At 39.9% G+C, this 23,926-nt stretch overlaps 1 protein-coding gene across 3 annotated transcripts in view; it reads right to left on the bottom strand.

The window, feature by feature from the left end:
- Positions 1-15,518, bottom strand: part of tcf4 (transcription factor 4) — a 234,850-nt gene extending 219,332 nt beyond the window's left edge. For 2 of the 3 annotated variants that reach the window (XM_084383941.1, XM_084383943.1), the window contains exons 1-3: positions 14,726-14,886; positions 14,347-14,385; positions 9,100-9,172 (exon numbers count right to left, since the gene is read on the bottom strand). In XM_084383941.1, coding sequence (XP_084240067.1) covers positions 9,100-9,172; positions 14,347-14,385; positions 14,726-14,797 — 184 coding nt within the window. In that variant the 5' untranslated portion in view covers positions 14,798-14,886. Of the gene's footprint in view, positions 1-9,099; positions 9,173-14,346; positions 14,386-14,725; positions 14,887-14,926 lie in introns of those variants that run through there. The other variant, XM_084383942.1, reaches the window with a different exon arrangement.
- Between the last annotated feature and the right edge of the window lie 8,408 nt (positions 15,519-23,926).

Consider the following 23,926-nt stretch of genomic DNA (forward strand, 5'->3'; position numbering starts at 1 on the left):
TCAATCAAATGAAATACTAACATACAAGGTGTCAGTGGAAGCCCTGAGCTTAAACCTCTTCCAGTATTGGTGAATCAAGCGTTGCTCAAAGTAATATTACTAAACCCAAAACACTAAAACCGTGCAGTTAACAAGCCAAACTAAACAACTAAACCCAGTTAAACGTGTCTCAAAGAAACCACACTGAACAAAATAACTAATCTAAACTGAACAGCCCAGACCAGCTCAGCACATCTCAGCATTGTCTTTGGGGAAAACATATGGAGCTCCGACTCGCTAGCAAGCCGGCCCGCCGAAGCAAGCGGCACGTCAATCTCCTGAGCTTTGAAAGAAAATACACAAATCCACCCCGAGTTCTCACAGACGCTAACCTTGAAATCACTGCCATTATTAGCAGAGTCATTATTAGCATTAGAAAAGCAAATGGGGCTAATAATATTTGCCATTATGGCTAAAAACGCCTATTAATCCCTAATCCGCACCACAATTAAGAGCATGGCTGGGTGTTTTTGTGAGTCGTTCTGCATTTCCTTTGCCGGGGAAACGAGACAATTTAACAGCCTCAGAGGCAGAGAGAAGGTGGGAGGGTGAGGTATTAAGCAACTGGCTCCTGCTCTCCATCTCTATTTTGAAAGCGATCAGCCGGGCTGTCTTTGAGTGACAGGCGTAACAGAGGCAGATTTGACTGGATAGAGACAAGAGGGTGGTGGTGGGGGCGTCGCTCGCTGCGTTGAAGCGCGTTATCAGTCTCGGTACAAGTGCATCAAATCAAACGGGAGAGGGGATATTATTAAAGCAGCCCCCTTTTTTCTCCGCTGTGAACTGTGACTTAATAAGCTATGCCAATTAGGGGAACAAAAATCAGGCATGCCATCGGGGCTGTATCTATCCTTGCCCAAATTTCTCTGCTAATGCGTGAAGCTCACTGGCAGAGGCGACAGCGCTGCTGTGGTTTTCAGTTTGGCTTTGACGAGAAAGAGAAGAAGAGGAAGAGGTGGAAGGTTGGACAAAAATAATATAAAACAGGATAAGGCTGACTGATTTTGGGATTGTCTCCCAGAGAGTTGATGTTTGTACAGTAAATATTATATATTTCCCTTATTGTCAACAAATCCCATGCAGGAACCAACAATGAATAAAACGTACTAACTGATTTATCCCCCTGTGCAAATTTCAATACTGCTGTTTATCAAATTTCAGAAAATGCTCTTAACATTTTTTTGTTTGACACCAATGAATAGAGTGGAAAACACCTAAAAACTATCAGCAAAAGTTTAATAGTTTCATGAATGACTTTGCAAACATTTGCCGTCCAATAAATCATGACAATGATGCCGACAGATCACCCAGGGTTAACTTCAGATTTATCTCACAACTCAAAGATTGGGAACCACAGCTGTATTTCCTCGACTCAGCCCCACATACAGTACACCATCCTGCTGCAGGAAATGCTCCAAAATTCATCTGACGCTGAAAATAGTCAAAACAAATTAAATATGTACCGCTGTGTGAGCAACGTTTGATAGGAACTACAGTGACCAGCTGTTTTAGGAAATTACTGAGGTTGTGAGCAGTTTATAAGATTTATGGCACCAGTAGGAACCACTGGGAGTCAGGGCTCCACAGATAATGTAGAGAACTCATAAAGCATTGAGAAAAACTAAGTTGTGGTATTGAGACTGAGTGTTGTCTGTCTCAGTGTTTCAGCCGAGTCTTGTCTGGCAATCTGTCCAGGGTGTACTGTGCTTCTCACCCAATATTAACTCTGTATAGGTAATGGCTGAATAGAATAATAGAAGGTTTTGGCCTGTTTGTTCATGGCATTTGTTGAAAACAAGAAGAATTTTGGAGACTTCTTTTTTCTTCTTTCCTTTACCGTCTTGCTTGCTTGTTTTCTTCCTCCATTCTTTATTTGTGTCCATTTGTTGGTTGGTTTGTCAGCAGGAATACACAAAAACTACTGAACCGATTGCCACCAAACAGGGATGGAGGGTGAGTCTCTGCCCAGAATAGACATTACATTAACTTATGGTGTTGATCCGGATAAGAGGACAGATCCAGGACCTTTGTCTCGCTTTCTTTAACATTGTGAGACGGGACGTTTTTCAACATTTTTGTCATCTTCTCAGGAAATAATGCATGGATCCTGATTGGAAAAAAATCTGCCGTTTTTAGGTGGCTGGTGACACCAGTGTACTGGTGAGTACAATTTAAAGTGAATAAAGGCTGGGCCTTGGTGGCGGAGGTATGCACTCTACTTAGTGCCACTCAAGTTCCTACTTCTTTCATTTTGTCATTATTTTTTTCTTTTCCTTTCTTCCTATTCTGTCTTCATATTTACTTTTCTTCCTTCCTTCCTTTCTTCCTTCCTTCATTTCTTTTTTCTTTTCCTGTCTTCCTGTGATTTTTTATTGTCACTCTTTCCTTGGTTCATTTCTTCCATCTCTTCTTTCTTTCTTCATCAGTTACTTACCTTTCCATTCTTTATGTAATACTTTCTTTCTTGTTTCTTTTCCCTTCTTTACTCCTTCATTATTTTCTTTCCTTCCTTCCTTGTTTCCTTTCTTTCCTCCTTTTTCAGTTCCCTCTTACCTTTCCTCTCTCCCTTCCTTTTCTCTTTTTCTTTGTTTCTTTCTGCTGACACTTGAGGAAACACTTCCTCTATCTCCCGTTGCCAACTTTATGTTCCATGGCAACGGGGATGATGGTTTGCCCTCCTGCCCCAAAGCTCCCGTCCCATCCCCCACTTTGGTCCCAACTAGACACACACACATACATGTTCACACACACACATTCAAAACCTCTTCAAATCTCTCAGACACACATTTTTATGCCCAACACTCATTCTCCTATGAACACAGGCGTTTACTCTCTCTCTCACACTCGCACACACGCACACACACACACACACACACACGGACACACACACACACCTCAGTCCCCTTCCAACACCACTGACAGGGAGACAAACAGCGGATCTGAGAGGTTATAACAGCGTTAAAAAAAAGAGGAAAAACACTGAAACCAGCCAAGACCTGAAATAGACGAGTGGCGGTGGCAGCGGTTTTGACAGGCAGAGTGAAGCCGCTCGCTGAACGGCTCCATCCAGGAGGAGATTAGAAACACACACAGAGTTTGAAGTGTGCATTATCTTTCCAGGGATGATCCCAAAATAAACAACAACGGCAAAATCTCCCAATAATTAAAACGCCTAATCCACTTCCTGGTTGGCGATGACCGTGGGCTGAGCGTGTCAGCTGGGACTCGTGGGGATTGTGTGGCGTTTATGTTTAGACGCTTTTGTGCTTTAAGGTGAATTTATCGCCAAAAATACGAGGACTTACACCGAATGAGGAGAGGGCTTCAAAACTGAAATTTATTCACAGCATTGTGTGCGGCTTGTCATTTCAAAATTCAACCTCTACGTGAGGCATGTTTGGAAAAAATGTCACTCCTTGTCCTCAAAAGCATCAGATAAACCAAATCCTAAAACCTGTTTTATTCCTCTGCCTCGCTGCATGACTGACATGTTATTTTTACACAACACTTGTGTTCCCCGCTTTCATCCACGCTCTTGTCTCCTTTATGTCCTGATTTCGCTGTAGATGTTGTATTTTTTAAGCCATTTTCGGCAACCTCCACCTATTTTCAGAAGAATTTACGGATGAACTGTGTTCTTTGTGCTCGGGACTTCCTGTATTGTGGCAGAAGACCTCTGTTAATATAGGGAGTTTAAATGTCAGTGTGTGATGCAGTAGTGTAGTGCAGTGTGGGTATCTCTATACGAACTTATTTTCCTCAAACTCTGTCATGAATTAATGCAATGTTTTATTCTTTAAAGGTTCTATTAGTAATTATTATCAAGAGGACCTTTTAGGGGTGGGGTTTTTTTGTACAATTGAGAATTTATATATTGGTTGGACATAATATATACAGCCCCAGAGCCTTCCTCTTATGTTATGTGGTTTAATATCAGTTCCAGGAAAAAAAAACCTTTTAAGATATAATAATAAACATCTCCATATTAAAAGTCTACCCTATAGTAAAAAAAAAGGTAAGCTACAACTTTTTTGTTGCTTGATACAAAAAGGAAAACTCTGGAGGAAAAGTTCTCATTTTCCATGACTAATCTACAAGAGAAATCTGCCTGGTATCACTATCAATTTAAATGCACTTTTTCATTTCATGTTTTCATATAGCAATATTAATCGCAGAAAGCTACACTATTGCAAAATCAGTTTTTTCCAGTATCAAGCAGTCATAGTTTTGTCCGTCATTAGCTATAAGTGGCCAAGTTTCCTAAAAGAAAAAGTGAGTTAATGCACATTTCAAGCCGCTACCATTATTATAATACTAGGTGACAGCAAAAACTGACAAGATTGCATAATTAAAAGAGTGCAAGTCAAACCTCAAAGCCTCAAACGAATGAAAATAATGTTGACGTCAAAATACTGCAAATTCAACCAGTTATAAAAATTACATAATGGGTTGAAAGAAAATGTTAAATGTGATAATGAGAGTAAATAAAAGTGTACTGTGGTTGATTGAACCTTTGCAGGGCTGCATGTCCACCACCCTCCAATTAGAGTACAAATAAGATGAATAAGCACAGTTCACTTTGGTCTGTCTGATGTTGGCTCACAAAACAACAACAAAAATTGAACGGGACATTAAAATTCAAGATCAGGGCATTTTCAAGAACTGCATGCTTCGTCTTTAACTTTAACCCCTTGAGGTCATAACACTTTCCCAAATCCATTTGGATTCGGATTACTTCATAGTTTGTGAAGAGTTGACATCTTGGAGATACAAAAGCATTTTTTGCATTCTTATTCAGCAGTTTCGGGGCCCCTTGGTGGCCCCTGAACTGCTGCCAAGTCCAGTTTAGGCCTTGAACCAAAGCTGCTCTGTTTAGATTTAACAATGCCATATAAACTGATATCAATGAATAAGATAAGATAAGATGAAATAAGATAAGATAAGATAAATGACTCTCATCCAAGGAAATTAAAGTGTTGAAAGTGATGAGTATACTTGACAGGAGTGAACTTGAATGTAACGTTTCATCTTTAAATACATCTCTAAATGTAGTTTTTTAGAACTTGTCTGATATCTATGACTATTAACCTGAACCTTTTTGGACCCGGTTTAGTGTTGGTGCGTCCCAGCCCCTGGCCTCGCCCCAGCCTTTTGAAACTGCTGCTCTCATGGTTGTGGAGGTCTATAGAGTTCTAATTAGCTGCATTCACAAACAGCGCCAGGCTCATCAAAATGCCGAGGCCTGCAGAAAGCCACAGCAGGGGTGAGCGGAGTGTGTGTGTGTGTGTGTGTGTGTGTGTGTGTGTGTGTGTGTGTGTGTGTGTGTGTGTGTGTGTTGCGTCTTGTACATGTGGGTGTTTAGATGTGTGTGCACGAGAAACAGAGTGTGATTTGTGTGCAGGGATGAGTGCATGCGTGTGTGACACCAGTGTGTGTTCTTGTATCAAAAGCAAAAAAAAAAAAAGCCCACAACAATCTCAAAATGAAGATACACATCGAAGCAGCAAGCCGAGGCCTAACAACCGCTACAAATTCTACATAAACTGTGTCTTTTTTTCCCAAAATCGGAACATTTGTCGTCCTTCCTCACATTTGTATGCACGGCACGGGAGCAAACAACACCACCGAAACCGCAGAGCACAAACAACAACAACCACATAACGAAGCAGTAAACAAAGAAGACGTCTCGACATCTCTCTGTTTTCCAGCCAACAAACAAAATGGCTTCCGAACACCGTTTATGGGCAAATAACATGAGCGGTAGCAACAGAAACGACCCGGCTGTTTTCTGTGAAAAGCTTCCAGGAATGATTTAAAAGGAAAAGTATCGTCCTGCTCTGAAGGATGTAGGTTGTGCTCATCTCGTAAAGACTGTGGATGTTATAGAATGTGACACATGTAGTAGAATAACATGCTCTGAAATACATGAGGGGAATGCAGCAGGACCTGCAGCCTCATGTATGATCAAAGCAGAGGTCAAATATAGAACGAATAGAGACAGGAGGATCAGGAGAGAAGTAGAACACAGTGGACAATTTGTTTATTATAATATAATTGTCTACCACATACTCATTGCAACTATTGTCAATATATTAGAATATTTGAGATTTTTATATATAGTAATTTAGCAACTTGTGTTTTTCTGTCGGGAAGTCTGTTTGTTCATCAGCTGATTTAAGCTGACTGGTTTATTGACCGACAACCAGATAAATAGCTCACTAAACATCAAAAAGACTCAACTTTTTGTGACGTATTAAAGGTGCAATATGATGTTAAGTCACATTTTAGTACATTTGAATATTGTCAGAGATGTCTGTGTACTGTGTTGCAGAGATGTTTACTGAAGTTAGCATGCTAACCAGCTAGCGCCAGCCCGTGTCAAAGTGGTGTTACTACTTTGTACCTCAAGAGGTAATAGTTCAATAGCTGCCATTGTTTCAGCCGGGAGCTGCATACAAGTGATGAGTTGCTACATTTTACATTTTTTTGTCTAAAAACTAAATAATAAATAATAAACACACAAAATGTCACTGAAAGAAATATTCTTCAACATATTTATGTTTTCATAAACATATGATTGTGCACAGTTCTTTCTTTTACTGAACTAGGACAAGCTTAATTACCTTGTTCACTCATAGTAAACACATTTCATTCAAGCTCAACAGAAACAAGGACAATTTTAATATACTGCACCTTTAACAATATAGGCAAAAAAGTACAACAGCAGCTCTCAGCAATCACTGCACATGGCACATTTCATCATCACTCCATAATCAATGATTTAAAGGTGTTGTCTTTTTTAAGTGGAACAACTCAGCTGGGAGAAACACATCTGCACATAAACACAACTTTCAGATTGACTCAGTAAGCAGGCGTTCAGGCCGTTAACTGGTATGAATCCACAGGTAATGTATGCTTGCACTTGTTTAATTCACTACCACAGCACTTTGTTAAATGATATCACATTGTGGTTTGGTAAAGTGGAGTCAAGTTCAACTTTTTTTGCCAGATGACCCTGCAGGATGTTTGCAGAGCCCTCTGCGTCATAGCCCCGCCACGTCGCAGGGGCGGACTCACAAAAGGCTAAAGTCAGTCTGAACATGGCCAAAGTTACTGACTGACCCAATCAAATAATAACACAATGATAGACTATATTAATGATGAACTCACTGGTTTCCAGACTGACTGGATGGACAAATGAATGAATGAATGAATGAATGAATGAATGAATGAATGAACGGATGAACGAAAGGCTCAGTGTATTACTGTAAAAGGGCTGACTTGCACATGAAGTACTTTTACCGACTCCCTTGCTAATCTGGTAACTGACTAACCCGATGGAAGCACAAATGAATGGGTGAAGGTATGACACATCAATCACTTACTAACGAACTGACTCACTGACTGACTGGATGACTGGGTGAATGATAGAGGTGTGAATCTGCACTGTCCTCACGATCCGATTATGATTCACCTGCAAACGATTCACATCCTCACTTTTTTTCACATGGCTCATTTTTCATCAAACAATACAAGCAGTCAGATAAATCTGAACTCTGTTTTTATTAAGAAGGTCCAGACTAGACCAGTCTACAATATAAAGGGCTGCATCTTTTCAATACCAGCATCTGTGACCGACCTCAGTAAAAAAAATCATTGTACAGTGCATTACAAAGGTGCTGTAATATACCAAAATATACTAAATGTGACAAACATCATAAACATGTATGCTATACACACCTCTCTAAGAGCTGGGCAGCGAAGTTGACAGGGCTTCATCAATTCTTGGCTGAATAACTGGGCTTGCTGTGTTCTTTATGGTTGAAGATGTTAGCTCAGGGTCGAAGCAGCTTACGTGATTCCTCAAATTTGCTGTGTCGCCAATGTACTTAATTGTTGTGAGGCTAATTTTACACACACAATCTGCCTCGATGGATCTTAGAATCGAAAACGTTCCACACCCCTATCGAATGAATCGATAACACAATACCTACAGACTGACCGACTTTCTCACCAGATTATCCCTCACTGATGTACTGACTTAATGAATGAATAAAACAGAACACTACTGACTGCACAGTTTAACTTCACATTCAGACACTCACATCCAGAACATTTCAAAGTCAAAGCCACCATGTCCCACCACTGATTAAACCAAACTGTGCCTGCTCCACACCAACAACACCACTGTGTAGAAAAACACAGTGAACAGATCTGCACAACACACACACACACACACACACACACATACACAGAGGCAGGAAAGAATGAGAGCAGCAAATCAGAAAAACAGGAAGTCTCCTTCAGGAATGAATTTGAGCAGCTGAAAAACAAACGTGTTGCCCCGAAATACAGAAACATGAAAAATCACAACATCACCTCACGGCTGTATTTTACACCGCAGCGTTCATATGTCATTTACTGTGACGTACAGCAGGAACAAATACATACAAACTACACAATAAATGTCACACTTGGTCACATATTATAAAATTCCACCTCGCTGGTCAATGCCAATACACTGCTGAAAATAATCCCCAAGAAATGCACCATTTCCTCCTGTTTGAGAAGCATTTGCTAAAAAACTACAGCGACCAGCTGTATTTACATCTTCTGTGGGAATCAGTGGGCTCAGGAATGCCACAGACAGGATAGGTAAGTATTAGGATAGATGAACATGTAACCAGAGCCGTACAATTAACCTCACTGTTTGAGCAACATTTGACGTTTAAAGCATCATTTTAGTACAAAAGACAGCAACCAGCTCAACATCAACACCAACCAGAGTATTTCAATAACATACGAGCAAGTTACAGTTTATAAAGACAAATCCTGCAGTTTTTCCAAGTCTTCTCAAAATAAAAATAAAAAATCATCCACAAAGAAAAACAGCATCAAATCCAAATACTGCATCTGCATGTACAGAACATGGTTACCAACACAAGAAAATTCAAACAGCAAGCGAAGCAGCAACGAGCAGGTGTAAAAAGAGGGGGAGGAGGAGGCTGAGTGAAGGAAAAGAGAAGAAGAAGAAGGGAAAAAAAGGAAAGGGTGACGTACTTGAGCCGGAGAAATGTCCGCTCCCCAGGGAGGTCGGCCCGTTCTTTCCACTGCTAACAGGAGGGGAAAACATCTACAAGACAAACAGAGCGCACATTACCTCGGAGAGCACTGACACTGCAGACAGCAAGACACATCTCTACAGAAACATCACTGCAGCTACACATGAAGAGCTTCATTCCAAAACGCCAGGGCAACATTTGGCAGCAAAATGCTGCTGCAAGATGCTAATCACATTACAATCAAATTAACAAGGAAATATCTTAAATTTAATTATCGCTCATTTATCTTTATTTCCATCATATCAAATCCTTTTTTTCTGCTTTTTAAATAGGAGATATGTTGTTTTGGAAGGAAACTCTGTGTGATATTTATCAAGAAAGCAAAAAGTCCATCATCACCGGGGCTGGGTATCAGATGTTTTGGTACCAATACCAAAATGATATGATCTTTTCTATGTCTTACGTAAAGAAATATAAATATGTTTTATTTTAACAAAAGAAGCCAAAGTTTCAAATTTTGATTGAAATCAGGATCTATCTGATCAAAGATTCAGTAAACAATCTTAAATCTGACGAGGACTTAATGGCTACAGAGGTGGGACAATGTCACAAGTTGTAAGTAAGTCTCAAATCTTTGCTGTCAAGTCTTAAGTCATGACAATTAAGTCCCACAAAGAGCCCAAGTTCCAAGTCAAGTCCGATATCAAGGCCAACAAATGCTGAGTCAAGTCCCAGGTCCTACATCAAGTCGCAAGTCAAGACTAACAAATCCAAACTCAAGTCAGGTCTCAAGATGTATGGAAAGACCGATAAGTCCTGAGTCAAGTCCTAGGACAGGTACACCCTCAGTCAAGTCCCAACTCAAGACCCAAGTCAGGACCCATGGGACTACAGGTAAGCATCAAGCATGTCAAAAATAAAGACTGCAATCATGGCCAACATGTCTCAAACCAGGTCCAAGTCCTTAACTTTGTGTAAAGTCAGTGTGTGCCCTTCACTAGATCTAACACCAGTCAGCATGGTGAACACAAATAATTTTTATTTTAAATACTTTTTTAAAACATTTAACATCATATCATTCTAGCTGGATGAGTTGCATGCTGATGTTTTGTTGACTAACCACAGCAGTTTTGCCGTTTCTGAAGTATCAGTGTGTTGTTGATTTTTTTGAATTACTCATGTTTAAGGATCCTTCACACATGTATTGTCTGACCGTAAAAACTGTCAGTTCAAAGTCCATTCTCAATGTATGTGCACTGGAGACTTCAAGGTTCCACATCACCCTTGTGTATTCTGAATGTTGGACCAGGATTGGCTTCCAAATCATGCTTGTGGGCCCGCCTCTTAAAATCAGATTTTTAAATGAGCACAGGGAAAATTTACACTTTGAGCGATAAAAGTGAGAACAGCCTTCTAGTGTCAAACTCTTCACGTACATCATTCTACACAGTGAAGCAAAAACATTCAACTGGAGCACACTTTGCCTGGAGGAGACTTTCATTTTTAGGCTTGATAAGAATTCTAAGTCATTCCAAGTCAGACAGCTAGAGTGTTAAGTCACTAGTCATCGGTGTTAAAGTCAACGGTTTCTTTTCTAAAGTCAGATCAGATTTGTGACTTGAGTCTGGCTCTGGTCCATGTCATGACCGAAGTCCACACCTCTTGAGTATTTTCAATACTTTGGACACATTTGGGTCTGAACTCGAAGCGTATTGATGCTCGATACCCAGCCCTAATGATCACACAGACTCTCAGCTCAGAGCTGAACACAGATATGAAGAGTTCATTTTCCAAAACACTGTGGGAACATTTTTGGGACGCATCAAATACCTCATTCAGCATCTGTGAAAAATAAACAGGATGAAATTAATCACCTGCTCACCTTAATTATAAATGGGTTTTTCATTCACTTTCATTCATGTCACTTTTGCCAAATGTTGGACGGCTCATTTTGGAAGGAAGCACTTCATATCTACTTCATATCTGACTTAAACATATGAGATAATCATCAGAACTAGTTACCATCTGCTCTATACATCTACAGGAAAATCAAGCCCACGTTAAGACAGAGACTGAAGCTGTATACTGAGTCCTGCTGTTTTACTGTAAGAGCTACTGTAAAGCTTCACAGGAGAACAGTTCACATTATCAAAGTGAGACATCTGACCCCGACAGATAACCTCTCTGGATAAACATCAGGCCTGTGTGTCGGGCTGTTTGATGGTGGAATCTCAGTGATGGTGAACACACTTTCAGATGCTAAAAGCTTTTCAGGATTTGAGGTTTTGAGGGAGATTTTCTTTTCTTTTAAATCGACCACTATATAAGCAAATTAGACCCTGACTAAGACAATAGATGCTTGATCTGTCATTGTTCTTAATACAGCCTGTGGGGCCTTATAAGTGTGTGTCTCGGATAACGAGGCTCCTCGTGCATTCGATCTCCCTCACGGCTGCAATGAATAAAGAGGAAACAAATGTTTGCGAGCTGAAAGATCTAATTCTGATTATCAGGTCTATCGATATCCCAGTCGAGGCACTTTGAGCTGCTGGTGTCAGCTTGTGGGCGTGCAAAGACAGATGATCGCATAAATTAATGGGACGGGCCTGCGTTTATAATGAGAAGAGAGGCACTGTAGCTGCTGCTGCCCTCCTTTGTTTGAACATTTTTTCAAGAAATATAATTTAAGACGGGCTGACTGACGTTTTTGGAAACCTGTAAAAAATGAGACCCAGGACAAATGTCTGTAATATTCCTGTGATGTACCACAGACACTCAGGTGCATGTCTGTTCTTCCAAAAAAAAAAAGATTTTGTTGTATTTTTGTCCATAATTATAACCCAATAATACTCCTAATGTGTGTGCAATAAATGAGGAGTGTGTGGTGATTTAACTTGACTTAATGGCCACCTGTAATATTACTATTGAGCTTTTCAGAGTATTTTATGCTGTACAAAGGCTTTCTGTTCACATTATTAAAATAGTTTACACTATTCCAGCAGAGGTTTGTTAGGTCTTTATGGCTCAATTATGAATTTAATGATCCTATTTCACTAAAATAGTTTTAAAAAAATATTCTCATATGGATTAACATACGTCTGTGGTACTTTTTTATGAATGTAACTGTCGTACTCTAAGCTTTTTTGGATATATGTCACTTTAACATTCCTATAATATTCCTTTAATGTTCTTATGGAGACCTGAGAGAGTGTGTGTCCCACTAAATGGTGAGTTTGCAGTGATTTTATTGGACTTTTGTCACCTGTAATACCTCTATAGAGACTTAAACAATGTATTTATGGTACAGCCATGACAGCACATATTTTTAATTATTATTATACTGCTATGGAGGCATGTTCCACATCTGTGGAAATCAATTCTGACAAAGCAGCGATCTTATTGTGTGTCATTTGTTAAAAATCTCATATTACAATCCTATAATATTCCTATAGCACTCAGAGATTATCATGTTTGTTTATTGTACAGTGAGTGGATACATACTGTGTGACCTATAGAGTTTCTACAATATTGAAAAATCACTGTGGTGTGGCTGTAAGTGATTAATGTGTCAGTTATATTCCTCTTATAATAACAAAAAAAAGATATCTTTATATTTCTATAATACGCCTACAGAGTCAGTTCCAGTGTGTGTGCAGGCCTCAGCTGTGGTTCTGTATCTATTTATTGCATTGACATTCCAATACAGATTTAAAGGTATATTTGGGGCTTTTTACCTCCTATTTTTGCGCGTCACGCAGCATCGGCCGCCTTATTCGCTACAGCAGCCTGATCTCTTGTGACATCATCATGTTCACGCTGTATTTCTACGTTTCATAACAGGGTTTTATGTAAGTCTTATTGAGTAAATGTTACTATAACTTTCCTGAAGTGTTGTTATGGAGGCCTGAGAGGACGTGTGTGCCACTACATAATGAGCCTGCAGTGATTTTATTGGACTTTTGTCACCTATAATACCTCCATGGAGACTTTAACAATGTATTTATGGTTCAACCTACACAGGCCTATATAACCATGACAGCACATATTTGCAATTGTTAGAATATTGCGATTGAGCCATGTTATACTCTACGTCATTTGTTCAAAATCTCATGATAATAGTCGTATAATATTCCTATAGCATTCTGAGATGATTGTATTTATGGTGTAGTGAGTGGATCCATACTGTGTGACCTAGAGTTTCTTTAATATTTTTAAAAAATCGCTTTACTGCAGCTATAGGAGATTATTGTGCAGCTTGTATTGCTCTTATAATAGATATTCCAATAATATCTTTATGATATTCCCATAATAATCAGCTATGTGTGTATGCAGGCCTCAGCTGTGATTTTATAATATAACATATCTATCTATTTACTACACTGACATTCAAATACAGAGTGATATGTACATTTATGGGGCTTTTGTCTCCTATTTTTGAATCTCATGCAGCATCACCAGTCCCTCTTGATATTACGCGTTAATAGTGCCTCCTGAGATATCTCTGAAATATTCCAGGACTACTCCAGTTCCACTTCCACCGCGTGCACAGGCCTCAGCTGTGATCTAATTTGTTTATTGCGTTAACATTCTTGCAGAAACTTACGATATTGCATGAAAATGCGGTTGATTTTCTCCTCCTGGATTTTGTGCACCTCAGACATCATCACCCGCCTCGTTCCTTCAGTTATGTTATGATACCATCGTGTTCACGCTGTCTCTCTCTATACGTTTCATAACAGGATTAATGTAAGTCCGGTTTTTTTTTTTCTTCTCCTCAATTTGGAGTGTTTGGGATTTTTTTTTTTTTTCTCCCCCTCCTCCTCTTCAGAGCAAAAGTTGCTCCCAGAGGAGGAGAGGCGCAGAGAAAACATGGCCGAGAGCGGGGACGCTGTTTCCTGTCCGTCAAGTTCACAACACGGGCTGCTCCTGAACCAAAAAAGCGCAAACTTTTACGCGGAGTCGTGAGTTTGGATATTGAGCAGCCTGCTGAGGGAACATCTAACGTGTTCTCAGTTTGTTTGTTTGTCTATCTGTCTGTCATGCAAGGTTTCATGATCCACCATCGAGCCTTTTGCATCTGAAATATTCTGTCCAGCCCCGGTTGCAGAGTGCATGGAGCAGCTCATCAACTCACACAGACATTAAAAATAAAAGAAACATTTTCTAAATCCTAGCATGGGCTAAAAAAAAAAAAAAATCAGGTTTACACATTAAGAAACAAAGGACTTAAAATGAGATATACTACCATGGATGTTGGGAACATTTTCAAATCGCTGTTTCGCATCTATAAGACAACAAAATTACTAATGCAGCATCACAATTCTCTGCACACACACACACACACACACATAAGGAAAAAAGAAATTACAAAACCAACAATATGCACTGACTTTTTCTGCAAGTTACTCTACATAAACAACTTTTTTTCCGTTTTTTTTGTGTGCAAACAGTTGAAAAGACTGAGTGAGGTAAAAACATTATATGCAGCTTATGTGCCGTTAAACATGTAAACAGTGGTGGCTCTATGAAGCCTACAGGACGCGTTTATTCTCTTTCTACGGCTCCTACTGTCACACTACTCATCATATTCATATTAACAGTAAGAAGAAGGTGGGTTTCCTTACCGCGCTGAAATCCAGTAAGTCACTCAGTTCCTTGTCTGTTCCCAAAGCTGCCATCCGCTGTTGATGATGCATTTTAGCAAAATCGCACGGACCTAAAACATGGAAACAAATGCAGAGATAGATAGACAGAACAGGATAGGTAGACAGATTGATAGATGGGGAGATAGAGGGAGGGAAGAGGAGAGAAGAGAGGAGGAAGACCTCGGCTTTTTTTTGCGCACCGCTCCGCTCCCGGATCTCTTTTTCCTCCACAGCGAAATAAATCCAGTAAAACAACCTCAAAGCCTCGATCACAGATCTAGTTTTCTTTCATCCTCGGAGCAAGGGGCTCAGTCCCGGGTTCCTGGTTTTGGCAGCAGGAAATAAATCGCATGAAAAAAACTGACAGGAAATAAAAGACTGGGGGCGACAGGACGGGAGTCTTTTCGCGTGTGTTTTGGTGTGTTTCCCCCCAGCCAAAGAAGTCCGACCTCTCCGCGCTAAGACGCAGTTCGTCCGCCGCGGCTGACTGTCAGGCTCACACACGATATAAATAAATAACACACTGTGTCTCCGTGAGCCTCTCAGGGAGGAAAAAAGATCACCTCACAAATGTGCAGTGGCTGTTTTGTGCGTGTGTTGTGTCAGTGGAAGAGTCCAGGCAGGGTGAGCGCTGCTCCTGACCGGGCTCAGGGTGCCCTCCGCTCGGCTGCGGGTGCTGAAGATCCCCGGGTACGCAGGACGGATCCCATGTGCGTCTGGCACAGCCTCGGCGTGATAAATGTGTTCGTGCGGCCACCTAGCTTACATTCTCGTCTAACACCACCGCGCCGAGCACCGAGCTGCTGCTGCTGCTGCTGCTGCTACAGGAGAGAGCGGAAAATCTGCAGGAAAAATAAATAAATTTAGAAAGAAAAATTGGTTTGTTGGTTTGATTGATTGGCTGATTGGTGCGGTGATTGGCTGGTCTGATTTGGATTGGGTTAATTGGGCTAATTGGGGTTGGAAAAGGTGATTTTCCTCCTCTGGAGGGAACTGCGAAGGTGCATGCACCCTGGAGGAAATCAAACTTTGATGAAAATGAGTGTAAAATGTTTATTTATTATTTATTTGTTGCATGTATTTACATTATTGTGTTTATTTCACATGTATTTTGTATTATTATTATTATTATTATTATTATTATTACTCATATGCATCTCTATGAATGCATCTGTCCGCCTGTATTTTATGTAGACAGATTTTCTCTTTATTATTATTGGTTAGACTAAAAAGTAGCCTACATTGAAACAAGTGCAGTGTTTGACCTGCATGCTAACCCCTATGGGTCACCACTTCAACCACAACAGCACACACCTCTCTGGAAATACTTTACAGTACTTTGCTTTTTTTTTTTTTTTTTTGCTTTTTCTTTTTTGTGTGCAGCCCACAGCCTGCAGGTACAAAAATGACTGGCCTATTTCTGCAAATTACACCCTGCATGTGCGGGTTTCTTTCGCAGGGAAAAAGCCGGCGAAAACACACAGGTGCGGGTTCGACATAAAGGCTTATTTGTTGCCGCGTAAAGTGGCCCTGCCTGTTGGCCCTTCACAGCCTGTCACTCTCAAACAAACTGAAAGCCATGTAACAGCTTATAGAGAAAGCAGTGGAGAGCACAGATCCACTTGTTGTTTCCAAATACAGACGCATGTTTAATCTGCCTCATGTTCCGGATCTGAGGGGAATTTAATCAACAGTTTTTATGTTTAAAGTGCTGACGGGACGATCGTGTGAGAGATGAAGTGGTCAGTAAGCACACCACAACTCTCTTTACTCACTTTTTGAATCCGACACACACCTGACACACACACACATATACAGGGCCGACCCCAAGGCTGATTACCAAACAGGCAAAGCATGAAACTGCCCCCCAAAGAGCCCCACATTCACTGTGTGGCAATTGTTTATTGTTTGTCTGAGGGTTTTTTGGCACTTTGATTAATTGTTTTTGGAAAATTGCACCATAAAGTACAATATGAACTAAAGCAGTTCATGCTTTATTGGCTATTAATGTTGCCCCTGTCTTGCAGAGGGCCCAACAACATTTTTTTTGCCAGTTAAGCAGACCTTTCTAGGTCCCCAAGTCTACACAAATAACCCACCACACCACACATCTTATATAACAACAGACGTTAAATGAGTGAAAAATCACCAAGTCACTAAAAAAAAACATGTTTTGGTTGTTTTATTCATTATGAAGTTATTGGGGGTTTTTTTGTTTTGTTTTGTTTTTTCATTTTAAGGAACCAGTTTACCCAAAAATGAAAATCCAGTCATTATCTACTCACCTCCATGCTGATGGAAAGTTGGGTGAAGTTTTGTAGTCCACAAAACATTTCTGGAGCTTCACAGCAAAACAGTGTTGCAGCATTCTCCTAAACTACTAAAATAGATGGGTATTGTTTTAAAATGTGAAAAACAACTGAAAAAAAACAGCAACAGCTTGCTACAGCAAAGATTTCCCCTTAAAGGGTGTAAATAACTTTGTTTAAAATCAATTTAGTATCTCAGGCTCCAGAAATGTTTTGTGGACTGTGGAACTTCACAGAGTTTCCATTGGCATGGCGGTCAGTATTTTCATTTTTGGGTGAACTGTTTCTTAAATGCTGGCAGAATAACAAAGGTGAGTAAATGTTACTGTGATGTATCATCTGTCTGGAGGACAGAAAATCATAGAAACAAACTGAAACCACTGGCTGTTTGGAAGGAAATCAATCTATAATGTCAGCATGTAAGGTTAAGTAAACGTCACTGAAAGAACACACCTGTATGGCACAATAAGTCATTTGTTAGTTTGTTTCACGTCGACCCAGAGGAAAGTTTTCTGACATAGGATGACGACACCATGCTGTATAGTTTCCAAGTCTAGGCTACTAAAACAATTGGATTAAGGTTACAGAAAGTTAATGAAGTGGTGAAGTGAATGAAGTGAAGTGGTGGTAACAGGTGTGTACTTAGCAACACAGCTTCCAGAGTTGGAGATGGCTTGTGTATCGAGCACTGAGAGCAGCGAACGCACTGTGATTGGTTACTGTCAGGACAACAGCAGAAGAAGAGCGACCGGTGTTTCTGTTTACAAGGCAGCCAAACTGTGGAGTGAGAGGACTCATCAGCTCACATTGTTTAAGTAAAGACAGTCCATCATGTGGTCCTACACGTCATACTGATCTCATGATTGAACGTTGTCTTCTGCATCATTAAAACGGGAACGTGCACCTGACATAACGTCCACTCCCGTATGTGCATATGCATTTCCTGTGAATCTGTCATTGGCAGTGTCGGGTAACGTTACTTCTAAAAGTAACTCATTACGTTACAAGATTACTGCCATTAAAAAGTAACTTGTTACATTACTGCGTTATCCCTTGCAATTCGTTGCACATGTGGGTTATATTGTCTAGATGGCGTGTAGCTAACCGTACATGTACCTTTGAATGTATTGACTCTCCCATCATTTTGTAGCCTTCTTTACGGCCCACGGTTGGTAACTCTGCAACCTAAAAATAGGAACGACACGCAATATAACATTTTCAGCTCTCTATTTTGCTAACAATCTGACAGTGAACTGGGCAGAGGCTTACAGTATTTGGCACAGCTGTTTCATTGAAAACAATATAACAAGCACTCCAGGCACAACTTGAATTTCACTGTGATGTTGGATTACTTTGTAACAGGTTACTACCCCCAACACTGGTCCTTGGTGGTTTCACAATTTGAATCCCACACAGGAAAGATGGAGTTTGCCATTGAGGGTAAGATGGCTTACAAGCACCTGTCTCTACAGCTCGTCCTCATCAGAAAAACAACCGTATAAGTCGACTATGAAAGCGATTTATTATGACCCATGTTTATGTTGTTTGTTAGTTGGCGACCTCTTGTGGCTGTAGTGATTATTATGTCTGCGAAGGAGGAAAGGAGGTATGAAGAGCAGAAGGTCAGCTAGGGAGGAGGTGAGGGACGGACGTTCGGGTTACACCAGCACACGACTTTTATTCAGGAGACTGCTATTCGTGTGAAACCAAAAGTTAACGGTGACTTCTTTCAACTTCCTCACGTAGATACGTCATGTTATGTAAATAAGGTATGTAAGTTACTCACATAAGATACGTTTGTAAATCAAGTTTTCCTAAACCTAACCAATCAGTTTTCTTGCTTAAACCAAACCAAACTATGACCTCACAACAAAGTTCCAGCCGGTCACTGCTGCAGCGGTCATGTTTTGGGAACAGTGATATATATATGGTGTTTTGGGAGTCAATGGCAACTGACCTATTCATTTGTTTCGATATGTGGTCTGTCTAGACAGACTCCATTCAGTGGGCAGTATGTGGTCAAATGTTGAGCATTGTGTTTGATTGGTTCTCTTGTTTAAATTTTTACCACCTCTGGTCTTCAAGCAGTGCTTGTTGATTTGATTGGTTGATTTGATTGTTATTGGCATGAGTTCAGGATGTAGCTCTATATTTTTTCAGTGCCTACCCAGTAGTTAACATATTTATGTTTTATTAAGCTTCCCTGCCCAGTTTAAAACCTTTGTTTAAAAAAAGCAATAAAAAAGTAATCAAACCTATTTATTTTGATGAAGTCATTAAAATAGCAACATCACTTTATCATTTGTAAAAGTAATGAAGTAATCTAGTGTAACTGGTTATCTGTAACCTATTAGATATCAAAATTCTAACTTCTTAAGGTGATGATATCTCACTGTTGTTCAACTTCACCCAAACAGCAAAAATGAAAAAAATCTATTAATGCTGCTTTAGGCTTAAACACAGGTAGTTAAATAAAGAACAGACAAAGTACAATAAAGTTAATCTGTTAAACTCAGTTTTCGTGGCCTGTGATCTACTCTCTGTGGCTAATAGGCCTGCTGACTGAAATGTGAACAGGTTATTTAAAACATTTGACTTTCTTAATTTCTTTCACTCCTCCATTACTTTGTGTGACTCAAAATAATCTTTGATTTGACAAAAAAACAAGCTGAGCTGTCAACTTCTTGCTGCTTCTCTTTCATTATCATCATGTGAACACAGGAGAGAGTTACATAACATTCAAACAACATATCTTGGTTTAGTCTGAGTGTTCTAACCTTGAAGCAGAGCAGGAACGCACAGTTATGGTCTGACGCAGAACACAGAACGTCTGTCACATCTGGGTCAAAACTGAGCAGCTAAAGTCATCCTTGATACATGGAAGTTATTACATAATGAGCTGGGAAGGAAGAGGCATGGGGGACGTACTTTCTGGTGTGATTCAACTAATAGAACAACTGGATACTAACCTCCACAAAATAACACAACATTTACAAGAGTACAAAAATGATAAAAGCATACTCCTGTATTCTTTGACATGAATGAGGATTACAAGTTGTTGCTACTATCAGCATTGAAACTAAAATTTAAGTTACATATCACGTGTAATTCATGACACAATTCAGACAGGATAAAAAATGTATATGTGTCTCGGGTCGCTTGGTCCACCGTCTTGGTCCAGACGACAACTATTGGTTGCCATAAAATGTTGCATATACTGTATATTCATGGTCCCCAGAGGATGAATTCTTCTAATCTTAGTGACCCCCTGACTTTTATTTAATAACTTCACCATGAGGGTGACATTTGTGGTTTTAAGTTAAGGTGTCATTTACACTTGGGACACTGAGGACATGTCCCCAACACTTTTTGAAATGACACATTCTTAAAGATAAAAAATGGCTTCCACCAGACAAATGAGAACACTCTACATCAGCACAGCAGTCAATATACAGGGTCAATATGTAAGACTTTTAGCTTTTAACTAAAAATATCAACAGATAAATAGCAGTTTTTATATTATGATACTTATGTGTTGTGTCGCAGAGATATCTACTCAAGTTAGCATACTAACCAGCTAGCCCCATCTTGCCCCAGTCCAAAGCCTCTGTGCTGAGGGTGTAAACACTAACCCCCCGTTTCTGGAGCTCCCAATTCTGAATCGCTAGCTGCATGGCTAGATGAACTAACCATGCAGCTCAGGCCAGCTACAGTTAGCTGCAGTTAGCATTACTCTGATGATATGGTGCCCCCTATATGTTGATGAAGGTTCTCAGTCATCCAGGTCATGGTAAATCTAGGTGCTGTATCATAGGCAACTGGACTCTTGAAGATGTTTCACCTCTCATCCAAGAGGCTTCTTCAGTTCTAACTAACTGGAGGGGAGTTGCAGGCTTCTAAACTCTGTGTGGGAGTGTCCTTACAGAGTCGTTAAGGACACGTGTGAGCTCTGAGTTTCAGAGTCGGGCTCACTTAGCCTTAGAAACCCACATGAAGGCCGGTTTGACCAACGACCCACAAGTGGCCCTAACGTTACGTTTGGAGTATGAATTTCCAGATGGACAGTTCTTACATATTGCACCTTTAACAAAATTTTAACCCAAGACCTGATACAGTCTATATGAACCTTGTCTTAACAACAGCCAACAACATTGGTCATTAGATAATAGATGTGATTGCATATACTAATTGATAATTATTTTATATGGCTTTTCAAGGTACTCAAAAACACTTTACCCAGTGAGCAAAGAGTGGTCCAGATCACGTCTTCTAGACATCATTTATGGACATCCAAGACGTCTAAAAGATGTCCTCTGGGGAGCCAGAATGAAAGTTTTTTATACGTCTTTTCTGAACGTTGTATAGACTTTTATATATCGTTTATTGACTAATTCTGGCTGTCAGTGGACGTCCAGATCATAGCCAGTATGAATGTCTATTCTCAACTAATTCTGGATGTCAGTGGATGTCTAGATTATGGCCTGACTGGACGTCTTTTCTCAACGTCATTTATCGACTAATTCTGGCTGTAAATGGACGTCCAGATCATGGCCTTGCCATGTCAATAGTCAGATTCTTTGCTGTATTTTACAGTACATAATATGATTGTGACCTACAGTACAGTGTTGGGGAGGTATTTGGTGTATTTTGATTTGAGTTTTTTTTTAACTGATATGGATTGATAAATCTAATCCCTGCTCCAGTTTCGTCTATTGTTCTATAACGATATTTTACACTTTGCTTAGAATGGGTCATGATTGGTTGAACTTGACTTTTGAACTCCAACGATTGCTCTGCTTCTCAAACGTAAAAGTATGCAGCATTTAAACAAGGCAGTTTAACATTGGTTTAACCTTGCATATAAAGGTGCAATGCATTTTATGGTGACACCCTTGGTTTTGTGTGAAATGTCTCAACAATTGGATTGATTTCTATTAGTTTTGGTTCAGACATTCATGTTCGCTTAACTATAACTAGGGGATCCTTTAACTTTATCTTCTGGCACCATCATCAGGTTTGGGTTCATGACCTGATTTCTGCAAAAATAATAGCTACCATTTTAATCAGCCTCATGAATTGTGAGAAGCACCCGAGATCTCTGGCCTGATTTGAACCTGGGACAGTCAGTTACATAGTATGCATCTCTACTGGACTTCTGGGACAAAATCATCAATAAAGAAACTGGAGTTCTGCAGTATTTAGCTGTAAGCAACTTTTTTCTGTGTGTCACTTAACTTGGATCTATTAACATTTTTGTATAATGTGACTACCAGATAACAGTGCACCACTCTCAGCTACATTTGAAGTCCTCAGCTCTTGAGCAACACTGGACACACCAATTTTGTATTTTCTCAGGAAACTACAGACATGAATGAAGGATGAGAGACAGGAGAAAAGAAATGACAGAAGTGAATTTAAAATGTGATGATGTTGGTGGTCAAGGAAATAGCAGGGCTGAGTCACTGGGAGGAATTAATGGTATAAACACACATATATACACAGAAACACACACTCCTGCAGGGAAGCTGTGCAAGCAGACACACACTGAACGCATGCAACCACACATGCATATTCATTTTTTTTTCTCTCTCACTCAAACACACACACACTCCGCCCCTCTGCGGTCTCTAACAGTGTGTTTTTGCCAAACACCTGTGTAATCGTACAGCTGTGGAGAATGCTGGGAAAGGACTGGGGGAACTGAACACCGCACAGCTAATACCCTTTGATTCCACCCGGATCACTGAGTGTGTGTGTATGTGGTTGTATAAATGTGTGTGTGTGTGTGTGTGTGTGTGTGTGTGTGTGTGTGTGTGTCTGTCTGTCTGTGCGTATGTGTGTGTGTGTATGTATGTGGTTGTATAAATGTGTGTGTGTGTGTATGTGTGTGTGTGGGTAAGTATATGAATGCGTAAAGTGTGAGTGCTTTTGGAGATTGGAGAGAACGAGAGAGAGGGAGGAAAAGCAAGAGAGTGGATGAGTGTTGGCTCAAGTTTGTTTAGTGTGTGTGTGTGTGTGTGTGTGTTGTGCATGTCTGTGTGTGTGTAATCTGTCCCCAGTATCAGCAGTCTGGAACATTCCACCATCCTCCTCCTCCTCCAGCTGAACTCATCGAGCGCCCTCTTCCTAAACACAGTCAAACCATCCACCACAGAGGAAGAAGCTGCTGTCACTTTTTTCCTGTTTAGCAGAAAACTTTTTGGGGAAAATATTAGAAGAAATCTGCGATAGTATATATCTGGTTATTAGGAGTTTTAACAAGATACCACTTAATGACAATAAGGAATGTAAATGAGACAAACTGCAAAATTAATATTCTGTTCACCATACCCTTATCATCCTGCGGTGCCAATTTACTGAGAGGTTGGGTTTTTTTTATCATATTTTCTAGCAGAGTTCAGTGCAGTTTAGAGCTGCAACAATCAATTGATCAGTCAACTATTCATTTAATAGCCAACTATTTTGGTAATCTGGTTTCTTTATGGCTTCTCTTTATGACAGTTAACTGAATATCTTTGGGTTGTGGACAAACAAGACATCTCATTATCATCTTTGGCTTTGGGAAACACTGATCAAAGTTTTTTTTTTTTTTTACCATTTTCAGAAATATTATAGACCAAATAACTAATTGTTTAATAAAGAAAATAATCAACAGATTTATCGGCTATGAAAATATTAGTCACAGCCCTAGCACAGGAAATAAGGAATTACGGAGCATGCTTTCTCACCTAACTTATATGATGTGGGTAAAATAAGACTCAAAATTCTTAGTTTCTATTTTATCTCTGCATTGCAAGGGTAGGGGACAAACTGTGCTTATGGAAAATCTATAGTAAGGTATGGTTAGGTTTAGGCAACTCAAACACTTAAA

Source organism: Pagrus pagrus (genome assembly GCF_965226575.1).
Source record: "Pagrus pagrus genome assembly, chromosome: 19".
In the NCBI taxonomy this organism is placed as follows: Eukaryota; Metazoa; Chordata; class Actinopteri; order Spariformes; family Sparidae; genus Pagrus; species Pagrus pagrus.